Below are 20855 nucleotides of genomic sequence, written 5' to 3'. Positions count from 1 at the left end.
GTCTGTTCATCATGTTGGAAATGCCACAGCAAGGAATGAACAGAAGTCTTATAAACACTATATTATCACACCACAGTCAGTAAAGAGTGAAAAAGGGAAGTATTACTAAGTCTCCTGAACTAGATATTTTCATTTTATCCCTCAGTGGACACATAGTTCTTGCATTGTGAAAAACTGCATTCATAGCTTGTTTACAATGCGCACCCAAGAGCGCTGATATACATGTGGCTGTCAGGATGTTTTGCAACTATCAGGCTGTAATGACATGTTGTTCTTCACTCTGGCATGAGTGAATACAAAGCTGTAGGACAGAGGATTACATATTCCATACATTTTGCTCTGAACTATAAATTTACTGTTCTTTATGACTTCACCAAGGAACACTGCAACGCTAAACAGTATCCATATGTGTTTGTCCAATACATATATTTATGTTGTGGAAGCAAAATTGCTCTCATCTTCTTGAAAGCTTCTTCTTAGAGGGAAAAACAGTTGATTTGCTCCTTGCTAAGGAGAAAAAGGCTTCACATGCAACAGAAGTATTTATTATGCTAATTATATATTGAAATCAACAAGGAATGCTATACCCAAACTGGAGAGTGCAGTCATTACCGGCAGAAGGACTGTCTTTTGCCAGAGCAAGTAATAAGTACTCAAAACAGATGCTTTCATCTAACTGATTTGAAATGCGACGCATTTAGAGTCAAAGAGAAAATGTCTGTCTTCTGTGAATAACACTGTGAGGGTGGGGGTAGCTTTCAAAGTCCAGTTGTGATCCTAAGAAGAACTCTGACTTTCAATGCTGCCCTTTAGATAAGGAATAAATATTTATAAAGCAAATCAAGTGTGACACAAAACAAATGAACTTCCAAATGAATGTTTTATTGTTACAGAGTTTAATATAATTTTTCATCTAGTGAATATTTCAAAGCACATAAGTAGTTTTCAGTCAGTACGCTAATTATTTGTGAAATCCTCCCCCTTGCTTGTCATCTCCACAGATCATTTAATAAATGGTTTTGAAAATGCAAGTGTACGCTGATGACTTAACTCTGATCAGCCGTGCCGCAACAGCTTTTCTGGCTTAAGTAGCAGTGAGCCCAAACAAATAACCAAATAATAGCCAGGGTAAAAAATAAATACTAGTAAAATTGCAGTGGACATAGCCACTATGGTTTCTGAACTTCCATTATGAAGTGACAATTCCAACATCTGGCCCGGATCTGGTATCAAGCCGGCACTGCTGGCTGACTTCTGGCATGATAAGACGTATGTCATCCAGATATGGGACAGGCCTGAAGTAGATGGCACCGTCTATGAGATGGCATGCCATATCTGGCTCGATTATGGTTTTGTTTATGTGGCCCAGGCCCATAGAAAACAGGTCTGGCCCGGATCCAGCATCTAGCTGACACTTCTGACTGACTGGTGTCCTGGCAGGGTGTATGTCAACCAGATGTGGGCCAGGTCTGGCATTGATGGCACTATTTATGTTCCTATTTTCCTATTTTAGTGAGCAGACCCAAATGCCATGTTGCAATACTATACTGCTGTGGTAGCCAACGTTTCAAATACAGATTTGACAGGTTCGTGAGTGTAAACTTTATCGAAAACCTAGTGACGGTTTACTCATCTTTCCTTGTAGGTGGCCGTAGCTCAGGAGGTAGAGCAGGCCACCTACTGATAGGAAGGTTAGTGGTTCGAACCCAGTCTCTGCTAGAGTCTCAGTTTAGAGAAAGTGTGTGATTGGGTGAATGTGGCATGTTGTAGAGGGCACTTTGAGGAATCCTGAAGAGTAGGAAAGTGCTATATAAGAATCATTCCATTCATTGTCTGAATGGAGATTTTCCATGTTACTTTTGCACTATTATGTTCCGCCACTTGTTGTTATTACATGGTTTGATTAAGGTACACATTAGGCTGTCATCTGGGGCATCACAGGGCCAGCAGTGTTTCTGCAACTGGCCCATTTGTGGGCCACCTCTGGCAAACCAGATCTGGGCCACCAAAGGGCCGTTATTCTTTGCGATATGTGGGGACGTGTAAGCACATTGTGTGGTCCAGATTGGGGCCATACCATTTTTGCTATGCGGGGACATTCCGACTGAGAGTAACCATTGACTGTCTATTTTTGTTTATTCTAAAAACAATCATCCTTCTTTACTAAATAAGACTTGAAGAATGGCGATTGAAAACATAAATTTAAGAAGAAAATGTGCAATGAGATTATAAACCAAGCGAGAAGCAGAGCAGCTCCTGCATTAAATTTTATACTAACTTTACTGTTGGTCATCGAAAGGAAGGCAAGTTTAAGGAACCTCAACATTAGCTCCACTTTACAGATCCTGGGGCTACTTTAGTTTTGTTATACTGAGTACATATGATACGTGATGAAATCCCAACAGAAGAAAGACTCAAAAGCATGGAACTCCAAAAAAAAGAAAAAATTCTTACTCATGGTAGATTTTTAGTACATAGAAAAAACACTGGAGGCAGCAGTACGGAAATAATGCAAGGAAAAGTTTGAAACGGAAGTTATGCAGAAAGAAAAATGCGTGGAACATTATTCACATAAGGAAAAAAGGCAGCATACAGATGAAAGGGAAGGACAAGGTTGGCATGAACTACGGCAGGTCAGGTATTCACAATGGGTGGGTGGGAACATGAGTACAGAAGGTAAAAATATATGAAACAGCACAAGTGATATTTAAAATAAAAACGGCAAATGAGAGCTAAACAAACAAGAAACTGAAAAAAATCCAACAGCAGACTGGGATCTAACACACAATACACCTGAGGAAAAGGATTCCAGCAAAGATTGAACTGCACTTTAATGATGCCAGCGTCTAGCATCTGTTGGGAACAAATCCCATAGCGTAAAAGTTCAAACACCTAATCAACATCTTCCTCATGGGGAGAAACCAGTGGCCACAGCTTGAGCCACAGTCTGTAAATCGCATATCTATAGTGTCTTGGAGGGTGCTTCACTTACAGTCCTCACTTTGGCATGCTTGATAAAATTAATAAAAATGCAACTACTGAAAGGATCCCCTGACCATATGTTATATGCAATGCTAATCTATTTCCAGACTCATTTGCACTCTAGGCTCAGCAGCACCTTCTCGTACAGAATCTTCCTCCAAACTGCAATTCAAATATGAAACAAGTTCCCCAAGTACAGAGCTGGACAGATAACAGAGAGAGACCTCCAAGCCTTTCAGGCAAGCGTAAACACACACTTCTAGACCACACAATTTATTTCCCTGCACACTGCAATGAGCAAAGTGAGCCGCCAGAAAAAGGATTCCAACCTCTAAATGTATAATCATGTGATATACAATCTTAATTTGCTTTAGTTTATACGAAAAAATATTATAACATATTTTTTCAGCTGATATTAAAATGAAACTATGTGAAACTCGACAAATCATTTATTACTAAATGAATATTAGATAATAAAACAAAAACAAAAACCTTCCAGACTACCAAGCCTCCAGTGCTTCCTGCTCTACTTCTGAAGCTCATATGCATTCAATACACTGACCAAAGCAATGTGCCTGGCTTTCAGATGCCTGAGCAGACCAGCTGGGCAGCTTGTGAAGCTCCACTGCCTGCGTGCACCGGAGATCAAATCTGGTCAAGGCAAGAGGAGTGCCTGTGGCCTCTGAACAAACTTGAAGGCAACAGAAAAAGGGCTACCTTTTTCTCACTTCTAATTTTGAGAAATGTAATTATTTTGATGCCAGAGTCACGGTTTAATCTAAAAGCTGAGAAGAAACATTTGCATTTAAGGAACAATGGCAACTCATCCGTCAGACAAAGTGTCATGAAAAACAAGCCATTTTTTTTAAAATTTTATTTTTTTACCTTTGCCTGCACTGGAAAGACATCTCTACAGCCTTAAAGAAAGCACTTAGAGTAAAAGCATATTTCAGACTAAGAAGGACTGAAAGCTCGAGGTCACACCATCACTTGGGACACACAGGTATTCATCTTTCCAGCTGTTTCCTTTGGCTCTGAACAGACTGTCGCTATCCTTGGATGTGATGTTTTGATCTAAACGTGAAGGATAGTTGACGCTTTGTTCTAAATAAATATCTTCGCTTACCTGTCCTTTGATTGTTTGTGTTAGAATTAGTCCTTGCCAGTGCAAGGAAGCCATAGAGGACAGGTGGCATTAAGAAAGATCATCACGTCAAACAGCTCATTAGTTTCCTGGTGCTTTGTCACCACCGAAGTGTTCCGTATCCATGGTGTAGCCATGTTTGAATCCAGCAGGGATGTTGTGGCACATTCGGGCTGGCTCTAAGTGTAACGGGCTCGTCTCTTGCTGTGGAGCATCTGCACTATACTTTGTGTAATATGCACTTGTGCATGCACATCTTCAGTGTAGAGCAGCACCATGCAACAGAACATTAGAGCGACTTTGATTACACACTTCTCACATCCTAACAAAGCATTCTTGACACTGCGTGTTCCTCACCACATATACCCAGCGGGATTCACATCTCTCTCCATTTCTCCTTCCTCTCCTCCCTCACCCTCTTTATCCCCCCCCCTCTTAATCCAGCTTTTCCTCTCTCTCTCTTCTTTTGTTTAACTTTTATTTCTTCTGCAGCACTCAGGGAGCGGCACCTGGTGAACATTATTTTCAAAAAGCATCATCATGCATCATTGTAAGGATACATGCTCTAATCAGCTGAACCATCTGGCAAACGGCTTATGCACCATCAAGCTTAAATGCTGTGCATCTGTTGATCAAATGGATGTCTCATTGTTTTCAGGGTAACACCCTTAACCTCGGAGCCTCTTTGTACTTAAGCCTGCTGTCAAACAAGGTTTGGTATGTTGCAGAGGTTATGGAGATCATTTAAATAAAAGACTAGTGTCCCATCACACTTTTATCCCAAGATCGGGAAGGGTTTTCATCTATAAAACCATTATTGGAGCTTCATGTTAATGCAGAGCAGTATGTGTCACTCAGAAAGGCAGTAGTATGGCTATCAATAGGTAATAGCTCTCGTTTCACAAGGAAAGGGGACATTAACCTTTCTACCTTTTATGCTTTTGTACACAACTGCCAAATGTCAGAATTTAATTAAGCTGATGAGATGTCTTAATGCATAAATTAAACCTCTGTTGAAGCAGAGAAGCGCTGTGCTCCCAGACCCCAAAAAACAGATTCTGATATTACAATGAATAATTCCACTGACTCGTGGCAGACATCCTACAGTCTCTCAGTAGTGTCAGAGTCTCTTGGCCTACTTATACAGACAGCCTTGCCAGTAATGTTATGTATTCAATGAACTCTAAATAAGTCATAGCCACAAGTGTGAGAAGGGAGAGAGAAAATAGCTGTGTATACCAAAGCAGCACGTTAGTCTACCACTGCTGCAACTGCTGGCAACCACACTCATAATAACCAATGAAGAAAGGGGAAATAAGATATTTTATATTAATGATAGTCCTTGGAACTTCACGAAATTGATGATTTCTCTCAGGGATTAAAAATGTATTACATGGAATAATAAAAGTTAATCAGTGAATGGAAGCTTGCATAGAGGCATGGTCAAAATACATAAATAGCACCACTTCATACACATCAGGATCACGGGCTTAAAGACACTTGTGATTCTCCTCTTACGCCCCATGACCACAAATATCTTGCTCTCTATTGTTTTCCCAAGAACTGATAACTATCTATAACACTGAATTACAGACAAAAGCAAAATCAGCATTACTTCCTTTAGAGTTAGACACTGATTTTCAGTGCAGAAGAGAAGAGACTGGACAAAGCCCTCACACACACACACACAGACACACACACACACACAATGTGTTTTCATATCTTTGTGGGGACATTTAATTGACATAATGCATTCCCTAGCCGCTTACCCTAACCATCAAAAACCTAATCCTTACCCTCAGCCTAAACCTAACTGTAACCCAATTGTAACCCTGACACTAAAACCACATTTTGAGTCTGAAAAATGTCTTCAAACTCATGGGAAGGGCTGTTGGTTCCCAACAAGCATCGTAAACATCCGATTTTTGGTCCCCACAAAGCTATGTATACACGGACACACACGCACACGCAGAGATAGGGGAAGATAGAAGGGCAGGGAGGCAGGGAGAGATGTTCCTAGCCTTTCAGTTGCACTGTCTTTCATCAGCACTATTGTGTTGCCAAATACAGGTATGCATGCTGAACACAAAGATGTGAATTCGAGCACTGTCAGAGGTATACGCATCAAAATATGAGTTTCTCAGCAACGCTTAGCTCCACATTTAATCACTGTCTCGGATTGATTACGGCCACCCCAAAAGTGCACACACTGCACTGAAAACATCACTGTGCATTTTTGACAAATGGGTCTCCTCTCTGGATATATTTGCTGAAGGTGAAAATTATACGTTACACATACGGCATGTGTGCCCACTGCCATGTTCCATTCTTTCACTTTTTGTAAATGTATATAAATTGATTTTAAAGGGTAAATTTAATGGTTAAGAAGAGTCCCTAACATTTCATTTTCTCACTTATTAATCCAACTGACTGTTGGTTGTGTTAAGCTGGACGACAGAAAAATTGTAAATTAAAAAAAATACCAACTTTTTTTTTTCCCCCCAACGTAAACTGCAGTTCAGCAGGAATTTGATAAAGCACAGCAATTTCTGCAGAAACGGGATTCTTATGATGCCTATAAAGAAAACCCTAAACTAGGCCTTGTTGTGCTGATGATGCTCACACTGACTGGTTTAAAGTTACCAAAGACATCACCTTAAAAACTCAATACTGCAGTGTTGGCAAAGTAGATGAGGGGAGCACAACAAAGACTTTGCTACTGTATTATTTATTTTGGCTCATGCTTTTGTTGAGTGGAGAATCTTGAAGTTCTCTGTCTCAAGAAAAATGAAACACTGCTGAATAAGCAAATGTTAGGCAGTAGGTAGGTGTTTCAAAGTCCTTCCCTTTCCTCTGTAATGGATCTGCATAGGAGGTGTTTGTTATGGAAAACAAAACCAAGTGCATGCAGATCATGCACAAGTGCTTCAAAGCACAAGGTCAAAATACTACGGGGAAATTAGCGGCTTATCTGTAAAGTTACTTATTGATATTCCTTCTTCTGCTGCTACTAAACTAACCCCAAATATTGTTAGCATTCACAAACAACATAAACATGCAAATCCCACTTTTTTATTCATTTTTTCTCCCTCCAGAGGAATCATGTTGGATCACCAGAAATGAGGCACGCTTTCGTTTGGCTTGTGCACATAAAGGCTAACATGTAAATGCACATACAGGCATGTTCCATTCACTGGTCTGGTACAAAGAAACAAACATAAGCAAGAGGAAAGGGAATGAAACTGTTTGCTCACCCAGGGTTTGATGAAACTCACCCGACACCGGGGTCATGGGGGTGGGCGGGAGGCTGTTGATGTTGAGCGCCCCCATCTGGTGGATCTGTGTGGCGGGGAAAGCCACACTAGGCGTGAGGTAACCTCCGTGGCTTGCTGCCATGATGGCTGCCTGCTGCTGCATGAGCTAAAGAAGAGGGACACGGAGAGATGGGTGGAGGAAAGGATGGTCGGATGGGGCGTGTGAGACAGGAGGGAGCAGCAGGTAGAAGGGATGTAAGGAAGGTCAGGGGAGGACAGATGGTAATGAAAAATATAGTAAGTTGCAAAGTAGTCAAAAAATGACGGGAGAAGGAGCGCAAGAGAGAAACATAGCACGGGTAGAACAGAGGGGAGGGATGTATGTTGAGGTTGATGGATGGATAGTGCATGAAAAGTACAGAGAAAGTAGAGCGGAATAAAAGAAAGAGAAGAAAAAAGAAGCCTGTCAACCTATGTTTAGTGAATCTGTCTCTCCTCCCAGCTGGAAGCCTGTCACCAGCTGCAGAAACGATTTAATAGCTGTCTGTTGGGCTCACACAAATCAAGGCATTGACATGTGCACATTATCTCTGTACTCAGGGAACAGGCAAAGTTTGCAGAGTTGCAATGCTTTTTCCCCCCCTTACAATTGTCAAACTTCACAATACTGTTTGCTGTTGCTATAGAAATGCCACAGACGTCCCCTCCCCCTGCTCCTCGGACTCATTCCTAATTTCTGTGATGTATTTGTGATGATGTATCCTGACATTCATCCATATTTTAAGTTTCTCTTGTTTTTTAATTCAGGCAGAAACCAGTAACAAAACAAAAGGCGGAATATATTTGGGATTGGGATTTCAGTAAATGACCAAAGTCTTTGCCACTGAAAAGTTATTCATTGCCGAAAATGTTGTTTGACTCTGTTTTCAGACTGTGACTCATCAAACGAATGTTTTAATGTCAGCTTAGCGAGCAACTCGGGTTTCAGACTATGTTAGTAATATACAGTCAGTTGGTTAATAGCAGTCAATTTTCACCCACTGGCCGATCCCACAAAGAGATCAAATCAATAGTCTTTCATTCGCTCTGCATTTCTGCTTAGCATGAAGTAAGAAGTGAGCGCTGAAGCTATTTTCCATCAAACGCAGAGTGCTTATTCATGTGCACAGGAAATGCTCACATGCACCGCTGCCTTGAAGTGCACCCACACATATACTCACCTGTTCACACAACATGCATGACAGAGAATATTTGAGCTTCTGCGCTTAACTTAAACTCTTCGTGTGCAAACCCCAAGCTGAATACTGAAATCAGAAGAAAATCCATCTTGGTACATTCATGTGTACAGTTTGTGAACCTGTGGGTTTATCTGGGGATTCAACAATCTTTTGCAGGCTGTGAAGCTTCCCATCAGACATGCAGAACTGTGCGGTATAGGAATACAAACACAGCTGGACCAGCTTCTTGCCCTCGTCTCTGCATCTGTTTAATACTGCATAGCTTGTATCTCTTTGGAGAGCCACCGATGGCCATGGCCTGAGACTCGTATGAGCAGAAATCAAACTCCTCCGCCACTGGGACTAATGCTAATGATGACATTGTGAGACAGCGAAGGTATAGAATGTCACTCTGCTTGTATTTGCATGTGGACTCTGCAACGGAAAAGCCAATTATTTTCCCTTAGTGCCCCTGTCAGGTAACCTGAAAGCAGCTGTCCTGCTGTAGAATGCCCAGCGCTGGCATCTCATCCATTAACCACATGCCTTGCCATTGCAATCTATTAACGCCTTTTGTCATTTGCATAATTTTATCAGCATGACAAATGGGGATCATCCATTTCTTTCCAAATAAGATGAATTGAGGCTTTAAGAGGATATAGCTGAAAGAGCCTGAAATGGAACAAGAAACTAAACAAAAGCAGTGGCATAGAAACAAATAGGTCCAGAGGTTCTAGGGCTCACTTGCTTTGGCAATTTTGTGATTGCCCTCCTATTAGGACGTGAACAGGGTTGGACATCAGGAGGAAGAGTCTTACTGAAACACCACCTATTGTTTATTTATTTATTTATTTATTTAGTCTTGAGGTACCAGGGACTTTGGGATGACTCTAATAAGCTTGAACCCATTGGCAGCCCTGTGACCTTGTACAACCTGCAGGTCCGGATGCTGTAATAACGCAGTGGAAGTAAATATTGGCATGCCCAGAATACTATCTTCTCTCCCAAGGCATGTTTTAGATAATGCAATCCTTCATGCCGGCCGTCAGATTGTCATGGATAGCAGCTCTCGAATTAATTGATGCTTCAGCAAATCAATTCATACCAGCAAATTGGAAACTGAAGCATGCAGTTATGTTGGAATGAAGTGGTTATTACACTCTGGTCTTTAATAATAAATAAAATAAAGACCATAGTGGTTATGTTGACTGAAATTTTCAAAGTCATTCCATTTTATGTTTCATATGTCTACGCTTTCCCCCTTCCTTTTGTGCAAAATTTCAAAGGCATTATATTCAAAAGCCATTCCTCTTCCTTTATTTATGCACTACCCAACAGATAGCAAATGTCTCTGGCAAAGAATGAGCACAACTGAGTCTTCATCATCATCAGACTCAACCTTTTCTTCCATTTTTCTTTTCCTCTCGGAAGAGGAAAGGAACAGGCGGACAGAAACAACGGGGACAAAAGAGACACGTGCGAGATGAAAGGGAGCAAAGAAAGTTGCCCAGGCTCCAGCAACATTCATTTAGTGTCCGACATCTGCTTTTTTATTGCAACCTGATGGCATTACTCTCCCCTGGTGCTAGCAGGCAATCACCTCTTTATCACATGGCAATTATCTCTGTAGCGCTGCTCTGTGACTCGCTGACTCTCAGCACTGTCACATGTGACCCCTTATAGCCCAACCAGCCAGTGACGGAGCGAGAGGGGAGGAGAGAGAGGGGGTGAAATAGGTTGGAAAAAAAAAAAAATAAGTGAGCGAGAGAGACAGTGGGTCAATGAGGATAACTAAAAGACTGAAGGATAAAACTCAAGGGCCTCATTTGTTACCGCCATGCTCGAAGGCTGTATTTTCACAGAAAGATTATAATAGGTTCTTTCATCTCTGATGCACTTTGCTGTACCGTGCATGTGTGTGTGTCTAGACGCATGCAGGAGCTGTCCAAAGCCTGTCCTCACAGTGAAATCAGGCCACACACATGCTGGTGCATACGTGCGGGGGCAGTTTATAGTACAGCCAAATGATGCAGTAATCTGTAACCATCATTTCTCATGTGTGCCTTTTGAATGCGAGTCCCTCCAACAGGGGGAGATGTTTCCTAATGTGAGTTTATAGCCATCATTCTCCCTTCTGATCCACCCACACACTGTCACTATTAGCAGCAAGTTAAACCATTTGCTTTCCTCTAGTTTAGCTATCTCACGCTCTGTCTAATGCATCTTTGAGGGAGGCAAGGCGGCCAAAGTGCTGGAGGAAACTTCTCACTTTAACTCAAACACAGAGGAACCAGGGAAAGCTGAAACGGCCAGCCTCACAAAGAGACGCCACTTAAGATGATGAGAGAAGAAAAGTGACTTTTGTCACATCTCACTGTGTGCCAATGTGATGTTTGTGTCGTGAAGGGGAAATACAAAAAGCAATAAAAGCTGGTTTTACCACTCGCATTCAGCGTTTCACGGGAGAACTATTATAACTCATCACTAACGCTGGACTGAAACATGGAATCTCACTCTCGTTTTCCTTTGCCTTGTGTTTTATAAAATCACCTTTTGCAAATAGGATGTCTCCTGTCAGAGCACACCGGTGTCTGTGTCGATCGTGAAAATGGCACATTTCTCATTTTTGGCATATGTTGTCAGTGTTGTACCCCCTCCAATTTGTGTTCAGAGCCCCCTCCTCCTCCTGGTTTGACTAAAATCCAATTTACTGGCTGTCAGCTCAACTCTATAATCCTATCCACTGCTGTAGTGGAGAGGTAGCTCTTTGAATTTACCATTTACTGTATTTGTTGGTTATGACTATATATACGAGCTCTCCCAATGTCTGTATTCCATACCGTGCCACCTCTTCTTCTCTTGGCTAGTGTATATGGAGAGTAGGAAAACGCATAGCGTGTCTTTAGAGATAAACTCTTTTTTTTTCTCTGTCACTGCAGCTTTTTGGTTTTTGGGGAATATATGTAGTTTATCTTGCAGCAAAGAAACATTCATCGTATCGTTTCAGCACCCTCCTTGCGGCTACAGGCGAAGCAAGGCTGCACGCCGCGTGCATTTAGTCAGCACCAGTGATGCAACTGTACTCATAACTGCTGCACACCTGCATGCAAGACAACTAATATTCCTCTTTATTCCACATTATTTCTTACCTAACAGACCCTACCAGTATTTAGATTCATTTAGTAAGGAAGATATGAAAATAAGCGCCTTGCTGATAATCCATTGCTGTCTGTTGCACACTCATTACTTTATCAAAAGCTGGAATGAGTTTATCTCCAAGGTTGGCCTGCCTCAGCGTTTCTAAACCAACTTTCTTTATTTTGGCAAAGTGATTATATGCTATTACATAGCATACATAATACAAAGGAGAATTTCACCTTCACTAACATCTTTCATGCTGTGTAATCTTTCTGTCAAGAAACCATATATGTGCAATTTCTCCTTTAGATTTAATGGTAATTGATTCTCTCTAATGCCAAAGTATCCCCCGTGCCCTTGTTACGTTCACTCCGAACTCAATTTCCTCGCATCATCCTGCTGTTTGTCGTATTATATGTATATATGAGGGGGGGTGGGGAGGGGAGTGAGAAAGAGCATTTACTGCGCACTGTGCGTGAGTGTGTATACTCTTGTGTGTGCCTGTATGAGTCGACACGGGTCTGTGCCACAGTAAATAAGAGTCATGGCCAACCTGTGCGGGGCACAATGGTCTCCCTGCAGACCGCTACTGCCTCCACCACCCCTTAAACATTTGCATTTCTCCACATTTTCTGGGAAAGGGCTGCATTTCATGAATGGTAATGAAGGTGGGAGTTTTACTGGAGAGAGCACAAGAGATGGCCTTGCAATTACTCGGGGATGGTCAATTTGCACATTTCACAGTGGGTCCCATGGCTGTGATATGAAAATGAGGGAAATGGATAAGCCCCCAAGACCCGGCTAACATCAACAATTAATCCTAGCATTTAGAAATTGGAAAAAATATTTAACTTTAACAACCAAGTAAGTACAGGAGAAGATGATTTTGCACTGCTCCTTCTTTGTAAATTATATTTTCCACAGATGATCGCGTGCATTTAGGCGACTAAAGCCCAGGTATTTATCACAGAGTCGGACAGAAAGCATTTCATCCAACCCAATTCAATTGATTTTAGTTTTCTTCAAGTAGTTAGTGTGTCTGTATGTGCATGCGGTGGCATATGCACCGAGGGGGTGCATGTGTGTGCTCTGCCTCAGCAGGAGAGAAGAAAGTTTGTGTGCAGATAAGTTGCCCATGGAATATTCTGAGTCAACTGTGTCCCCTGAAGCATCTCATGGGCCCAGAGGGAGGGACAGTGGGAGGGAGAGGGGAAGGGTAGAGAAGCAGTGTGATAGTGGGTAGAGGGGGCGATTGGTGAGAGGGGCTGCACAGGCTGTCTGAACTCATCAAAGAGCCGAGGGTCTGCTGTGTGCGTGTATGGTGCCATGCCCTGGGGGGGTGGGTGGGCGGTGGTGGGAGGGCAGAGTGAAGCTGATGAAGGGGTTGGAGGGTACAAGCTAACCAAATGTGTGCGCGTCTACGTGCTGAGAGTGCTGAAATCCAGGCACTAATGGAATGGCAGTACTGTTTAAGAGTAGAAGAGCTGAAAGTGGTGTTGATGGCAGTGATGATAGTTTGCCAGGCTAATTTTCACCTACAACAATATCCGCTAAGTAAGGAAAAACAGGGAAAAAAGCAGCGAACAAAGAGTCTGCGTGCAGTGAATTCGCTCAAAGACGTTTCACTGCAACAGCAGAATCCTCATTTAATTATTTGCCTGTGTGACTGATGTAAATTCTAACACTTTGGTCAGTCATCATCCCAACATGGATTATTAAGTAAAAGATGTTAAAAAGCCTACGTTCAAACCACTAACATGTTTCCCTTTTTTAGAACTTTGATTTCAGAATTTTTGTAGATTTATACTGGAAAAAAATGGAGTCCAAGCCACATTAAAATTACACTATTTTGTTATTCTGCCTTCATACCTAAAATCTAATTGTTTTAAATGAAATGAGTTATGATGATGGCACAAAGGTATAAATTCTCCAGATGTTGGCTCCAAATATAATATCTACCATCTGCAGCTTTCATTGGGTGTTGGAACAAATTCTTGAATTAAACACGATTTCACATATCTTCTGGCCACTTGGGGGCAGTGTAAACAACTGCCCCCAATACAGAAGATACTGCGAGCGCAGCACTTTAATATATTGCCTTTCAGGTTAATAAGTCAAAAATTAATTAGCTTTATGTCTGCTTGATAAAGAGTTAATGTCGCTTTGTATTAATCAAAAGCAGGATTTATGCTGAGCGTTTCCAGCCACCGATGAATGAGGCCCAATCGTAGTCACTCTGGTCTGCTGTTTACCACATTTCTGTCTTTTCAGCTGATAAATGTGCCACTATGCACGAGTTAAAAGCAAGTTAATTGCTAGGTTTTATCCAATGCCTGCTGTGGCTAAAAATGATAAAATAAGAGTTTTAAAGCAAAACAGTTCCACCATGAGGGGAATGACATAGTCGCTGGACATCTCATTGTGGTTGTTGATTTGTCGCTAGCAACTCCAGCTGCTTAGGTAACCCTGTAATATGTTTACTACCTCGTCAGATGTTGAAATACATCGTGGCTTGTTTTTGTTGATAGTCGCTTCAACTGCCTCGATATTGAGAAAAATTGAAGTTGGAGCCACTTGGACTCGCTGAATGCTACTGACTTTCTACGATTTCCAGTCGCCACATCGCTTATTCCTTGCCTACTCAAATGCAAATACATGCTTATGGTGATTAATGATAGTAGATAAAATATTTTTAACATTTTTCTTCCAGTGTTAGGTACAGTATATCAAATCCTTTAAAATGTCATTGTTTGAGAGTGAAGATGTGAAACATTGCCAGAATATGAAACTCACTGCTACTAAAATTTTAAGTATGTGTACTACAAAGTAATACGATCCATTATCCATGCATAAAATGAAATATAATCTTATTGTTTCTCCCTTTAAAGTCTACTGTGTGTGCTACATATGCCTTTTCCAACTCACCGCATGTGCGTAAGAGCTGTAGGTGCTGAAGGGAAGGGCGATGGCTGGGTTAAAGATGCCAAACTGCCCAACCATCTGCTGCATACGTCTGATGGTGCGCTCCTTGTCTGTGTCGGCGAATTTGACCACCAAGCTAGAGGAAGCACCCTGAGTGAGTTAGAAGGAAAGAAAGAAAAAAAGGGAAGAAATCAGATGAGGGAACAAACAGCCACTTAACTGCATGTAGCCCTCACACTTACACTCAGCAAATGAATGTGGTACATACATATACGCAAAAGGCCTTGAGAAAATTAGCATTTATGATTAACTACACATTTAGAGACAGCTGTGAACCAACACTTAAAAAAAAAACTGCATTAAGAACGTTAGTGGTTATTATTTCAAATTTCTTAGTCTGCCATGTTCATTTGCAACAACAACTGCTGTTAACATCGATACCTAGTGAGCATCTCTAATTGTGTGTCAGAGATTTGCTTTTCATTACTGCAGAAAATTGTGGCTGGCATACATAAACATGAAACGGACAGCTGCGTTAAGAATAAAAATGTTCTATTTATTGAGTGAAAAGCTCAGATATGCAGACAGGATCAGCCTGCTTTCTTTCAGTCAGAGAGAGACATACACAAAGTCACTCAGGGCAAAGCCGACTCACTGTTTATATCATAAATAGTTTATATCCCTCACGCCCTTCCAGGCTTTTCCCTATCCGGTACGGTACATATATGTAACATCAGAGCTACTTTGTTAAGGTTAAAAGATCTGCAATGCACAGCAGTTCCTACTGGCCTGGGTAGAAGTGCTCTTCAAAGAAAATTCTTCTTTTCAGGGCGATTTCTCTCCTTCTGCCCAGCTTCCGTTTGAGTCTCCTCCTCGTTTCTGTGTCTTTGGCAATTCATTTCTATATCAAAACTATTACCCCTTTTTGCAGCCCAATAATGAAACCAGCAGGTGTGTCTGCCACACACCCTTCATTAAAGAATCTTCAAATGATTTAGCGCTACAGTTGACCTTTTGTGTGCTCCGCCTCTCCTCCCCTCTGCGCCCCCAAACAGGCCAATCGATCCACATAAAAGGCCGAAATATTACTCTGATCTGACAGTGTAGAAAGGTTGTGTGTCAGTCACGATAAGAGGCTCCCTGAAATTGATGCAAGATTGTCAATAGCAGTGGTGACTGGTAAAGCGCCTGGACTGGGTTATAGTTTTCAAACTTCTAAAGGTGGTAATGTTTTGGATCTGAGTCAAATATCGAAGAAGCTGTGTTGGACAACAGGTGCATAGTTACAAATGGCATCTGCATTAGCAGGTTATTATTGCATAATTAATTTGACTTTATTATGCTCTTTTCTGTGTGTTTTCCCTTACTGAGGTATCGCTCTAATAAAGATATCTACAGACAGCAAAAAACGGTCAAAGACAGGCATTGGACCTTTTCGACTGTAGCATATGGATTTTATGTTCTTCCTTTCCCTTTCTCCCCACATTTCTCAATATTCCCACAAGCCCTCTCCGCCAGGCTAACTCACTGGTTGAATTACAGGCTTGCAGTACTATATGTCAATGGTCAATTGGTTAGTTGGCTGTGTGACTAAAAGACTGACTGTATAGCTAGTTGAGTGACAGTTAGCCAACTAGCCTGGCTAGCTGGTTGAATTACAGGCTTGCAGTACTATATGTCAATGGTCAGTTGGTTAGTTGGCTGTGTGACTAAAAGACTGACTGTATAGCTAGTTGAGTGACTGACTGACTGGCAGGCTAGTTGGCTAACAGACGAATTGAGCACTTACTGGCTCTGGCTAATGAGAAATTAGCTTGTGCAGTGCTAATGCCATTCTATCAGATGGGAATAAGATGCCTTGCATTCATTCTGACTCATATACGATTCTATAACAAATACAGAAACAAGAGATAGAAAAACACAATAAAAAAAAAATTCTTAATGCTTCTCAATCTCTTAAGCAAAACCTCACATATTAACACTAAGCTGAGACACTTCAAGGTTGACAGTGACACAATTGCAAGTTTAGCGTTTGTTGTTGTCGAGCATTTTACTATCTGTACGATTAACCTTGCTATGAGGTTTCACTTTGGGAGTGTGCAGCAGAATACAGACAAGATGCTCTAGTATATATTGAATATTTTACCTCGCCTTCACAGTTAAAGAAGCTATTTAAGGTCGCTCTTTGGTAATGAGAACTATGAGTTTTTCCTCTGGTTAAGGAGATTAAGTTGGAACTTTGCAGTCAGCCCTTTGCCATCTAGAACTAAAGTGTCCCTTCTTGAGAAACAAAGTTTATTGGCCTGTCTTATTATACAAGGGCCTTGTGCCATTTTCTTTCATACGCTTGCATGTATGTCCCACTAGCTGCAAAGCTTTTTTTCAAGGTCTCTACACTGAGACTGCCCTCCCACTGTTTCTCCTAAGGACACGTAAATTTTATGGCTTGTCGGCTAAGCGTCCATTGCCACATTTGTTTATCTCAGAGGTTTTCCCATTTAGGCCTGTCAGGATATCAGCGAGCAGAATCTCCATTGCTATAAAGAGAAGAGGATGAAGTGTGAAGTGAAAGTCTCATTAAATTTTTAAGCTGCCAAGTGTGAGCAGAATCCCCCTGCCGGGTGTCTCCCAGCTGCCTAGAGAGCCACTGAAGAAGCGGGAGTTAAACAGGAAGGATAAAAAGCTACTACAGAGACTTAGAACCAAAAGGAAAGTCTGCCTCTTTATGGCTTCTTCTCGTTGCCAAGGATGGTTGTGTTGGTGTCTGCTCAAGCTGCAAACCCTCATGTGAATGAAGGAGATAAAGCCTCATACCTAGTGATATATATTTCATATTCTTTTAACTTTAATGCCTGCTTGCATTTGATAACTTAGAAGGAAGATTGGTTCTCTGTCCAGTACTGGGAGATACAGTCGCTGTCTTGGCTTCAAGTGTCTCACAGTGAAGACCTTTATGGTGTTACTGTATTTTGGGGTCAGTCATGTTGTAACTTTGTTCGCACACCTATTAAGAAATACTTTAAAAATTTTACAACACTCCAAATCAACATAATACAGTCAGAATGTTTTTCACATTTATTTTAAGAAGCTCTGCCATGGTCCAGCAACCTGTCCACAACAGGATGTCAGGAGTTTGAAGGCAACAGCTTCTGTTTATATGTTTGTTTGTTTTTTTTCAAATTTAACTGCAAACTGTGAGCTGAAAAAAAGCAGATGGTGATAGTTTCACTCTCTCTGAGTCACTCTTTTACTTTCACTCTCATCATGTTTGGTCAGCAGGAAGCTCGAAGGATGTTGGTTTGGTGTAAGTTCTAATTATACTTGCAGTAACAACTTGTTGTTGTCAACGCAGCAACATGTATGTTAAATGTGATTGCATTTCAGCTGCCTCCTGTCAGCTCCGCACCCTCGTGAGGAGGAAAGGAAAAACTGCTGTGACTGTAAATGACAGCAGATTTCAGCAGACTAATGACTCTCGCGCTGATCTGAAATAAGACAGGTGCACATAAGTTAGATTTTTCATATCAACAATTCAGAAAATTTATATTTATATATTCAGAATCTGCTGATGTTTCCTTATATGTAAAGTATAATTTAACATTTCTTTCTCACAGTGAGGAAAACACACTAAACTTAAACACTGGTATCACATTGGTACTTGGTATTAACATATTTTCACAGCCAAGGCATCTCAGGATCAGAACATCCTAAGCCTCCTGTCCAGTGTTTTCAAACGCCGTGACAGGCTTCAGCTCGCTACAAACCATAATTCAGTGTGATGGAAAGATGGATATAAAAGAAAAGTGTATTAATGACACAAAACACTTTATTAATAGGAGTAAGTTATTCAGACTGTAAAAAGAAGAGTCTACAGAGAGCTTTAAATCTCTTTAATGCGAGTGCCAAAATCTGTCAAATTGCTAATTTTGTTACTCAGTCGCAGCAGGTCATTCAGTCATTCATTCAACTTTTCAATCATTTCAAGACAAAGGACCTCAACTTAGAGAAACTAAAGATCTGAAAAAATTTAATTAGTAACATTGAGTTACTAATTTAATATATGCAATCTTTTAACAAAACTCAAAGAATATTTCAAAATATGCATACTGACTCTATGTAATTTGATTACATGTACATTTTCTGTATAATCTTTCCTTTGTTTAGTTTTTATACAAGTACAGTGGCAGTCTGTTACAGGGCCTCACCATTGGCACCAGTCACACTCATATTCACACCTATGGCTGATTTACAATCACCAGTTAACAGAATTTACGGCACTTTTAATAATTAAGCGCCAAGTCATAATAACAGGTGCCTCAAGGCACTTATGTTGTTATGTAGATGCCCTACAATACTAAAGAGAACCACAGGAAACCCAAACCATCTCCTGTGAGTGGTCGGGGTGAAAGGAGGAAGACAGGACAGAGACACACTGTGAAAGAGAAGTGTAAAAACACAGTGAGTAAAAAAGGTGAATGAAGAAGAAACATTGGGAATCCCTCAGCAGCCTACACCTATGCAGCATAACTAAAGGAGGATTCAGGGTCACCTGATCCAGCCCTAACTATATTCTTTAGCAAAAAGGAAAGTTTTAAGCCTAATCTTAAAAGTAGAGATAGTGTCTGTCTCCTGAATCCAGGAGAAGGGTCTAAAAGTTGAAGGCTCTGCCTCCCATTCTACTTTTAAATACTCTATGTAAGCCTGCAGTCTGAGAGCGAAGTGCTCCGTTGGGGTGATATGGTGCTATGAGATCTTTAAGATAAGATGGGGCCTGATTATTCAGGACCTTGTATGTGAGGAGCAGGATTTTAAATTTGATTCTGGATTTAACAGGGAGCCAGTGAAGGGAAGCCAATATAAGAGAAATATGCTCTCTCTTTCTAGTTTGTGTCAGTACCTTTGCTGCAGCTCAGTTAACCTAACATGGAGATCTTTGGACTGTAGGAGGAACCTGCAGAGAACACGAATGTCCATGATCTCCGTAGTTTGTTCTAAATACACGGTGAAAGGCATTTCCTTCACTCATGTTCAGAATTATACTAAAGCTGTATAGAGTACTCTTATATGATATAACTATTAATTTTTGGCATTTGCACGGAGTTACTCTATGGTTGTTTTTCCAGTGAGGCCAACCATTACACTACCCCAGCTAGCCATAGAAGGATAAATGGACTTCCTATTCAAGCTTAGCTCTTATAATAATGGATGACTGGGAACTTGTTTGGTTATTAGAATGTAAATTGAGTTGCTAGAAACAATACTGATTGAAATTAAAGACCTAAGTTAAATAAAAGCAGAATGTTGTTTAGGGAGCAGCAACACAAAGATTAATCAACCCTGTGAAAGACTGACATTAACACTCCACATTTCATTGAGTACACAACAAGATTATTACTTATGCCAGTATCTATATGTATACCGCTGCATCGGCTGCCTCTTTCATTTCATTAAAAGACGTGCCTTATTGGGTATTAAATCCTGGCACTCGTAGCACTTGCATATGTACTCTGTTCTCTGTCTGAAGTAACTGACAAGATTCAGGAGATGGGGAATCACATTTAGATGAATTTTAAACTTCTTTTTTTCTTCTCTTGCACTCTCAATCATCTAGCTCTCTCTTCTAAGCAAGCGTTACCTCATTTGCTTTCTTTTGTTGTGCGCTTATCCTTCCATCATCCTGCTCTGCTGCTTATATCTCAGTTCCTGTGTCAGCTGAAACTGCCTCGAACTCAGCTGCTGCGCATACGGAGTGAAAAAAAAAAATCAGCATGGCTCTGCGGACCTGACCCACACCCCCGTCATCTCTGTGTAATTTTGTCCTGAGACTTTCTTCCTACATCACCCTGCTGAATTCCAGCAATTTGCTCTACAGCGCTAGAATTTAAATGTTTAATTGAGGCACTCGTGGCCTGAACTTTGGTGGTGCGTGCACACCAGTGATAGCAGCTGGTGATCAAGGGATGGTGGCAGAGTATACGGGAGAAGAGATATTTATGCTTGAATTATGATGGGTTAGAGTGTGATTGGCCGCTGATGCCGGATGGGTAGTTCCACATATGGAACAAATGCAAGTGTATGTACACTCACAATGGACTTCTAAGCATGCAGCGGCCAGCACTCTTCGTGCAGTCTCTTGATGCAGATTTCCTTTTTCATTTCCAACTCACACACAGATTAATACATACAAAATGCCCACTC

The 20855-nt window shown here is 41.1% G+C and overlaps 1 protein-coding gene across 8 annotated transcripts in view; it reads right to left on the bottom strand.

Moving 5' to 3' along the window:
* Positions 1 to 20855, bottom strand: part of celf5a (cugbp, Elav-like family member 5a) — a 187997-nt gene that overhangs the window by 7240 nt on the left and 159902 nt on the right. For 5 of the 8 annotated variants that reach the window (XM_013909303.1, XM_013909304.1, XM_013909306.1 and 2 more), the window contains exons 6-7: positions 14661 to 14807; positions 7402 to 7546 (exon numbers count right to left, since the gene is read on the bottom strand). In XM_013909303.1, the coding sequence (XP_013764757.1) occupies positions 7402 to 7546; positions 14661 to 14807 (292 nt within the window). Of the gene's footprint in view, positions 1 to 7380; positions 7547 to 14660; positions 14808 to 20855 lie in introns of all 8 variants that reach the window. The other 3 variants (XM_013909301.1, XM_013909300.1, XM_013909302.1) reach the window with 2 other exon arrangements.

The sequence above is a fragment of the Pundamilia nyererei genome, unplaced genomic scaffold, assembly GCF_000239375.1.
Source record: "Pundamilia nyererei isolate P.nyererei 1_Seehausen unplaced genomic scaffold, PunNye1.0 scaffold00023, whole genome shotgun sequence".
Classification (NCBI taxonomy): domain Eukaryota; kingdom Metazoa; phylum Chordata; class Actinopteri; order Cichliformes; family Cichlidae; genus Pundamilia; species Pundamilia nyererei.
The sequence above is the reverse complement of the archived record's forward strand: the minus strand, read 5'-3'. Positions and strand labels throughout refer to the sequence as shown.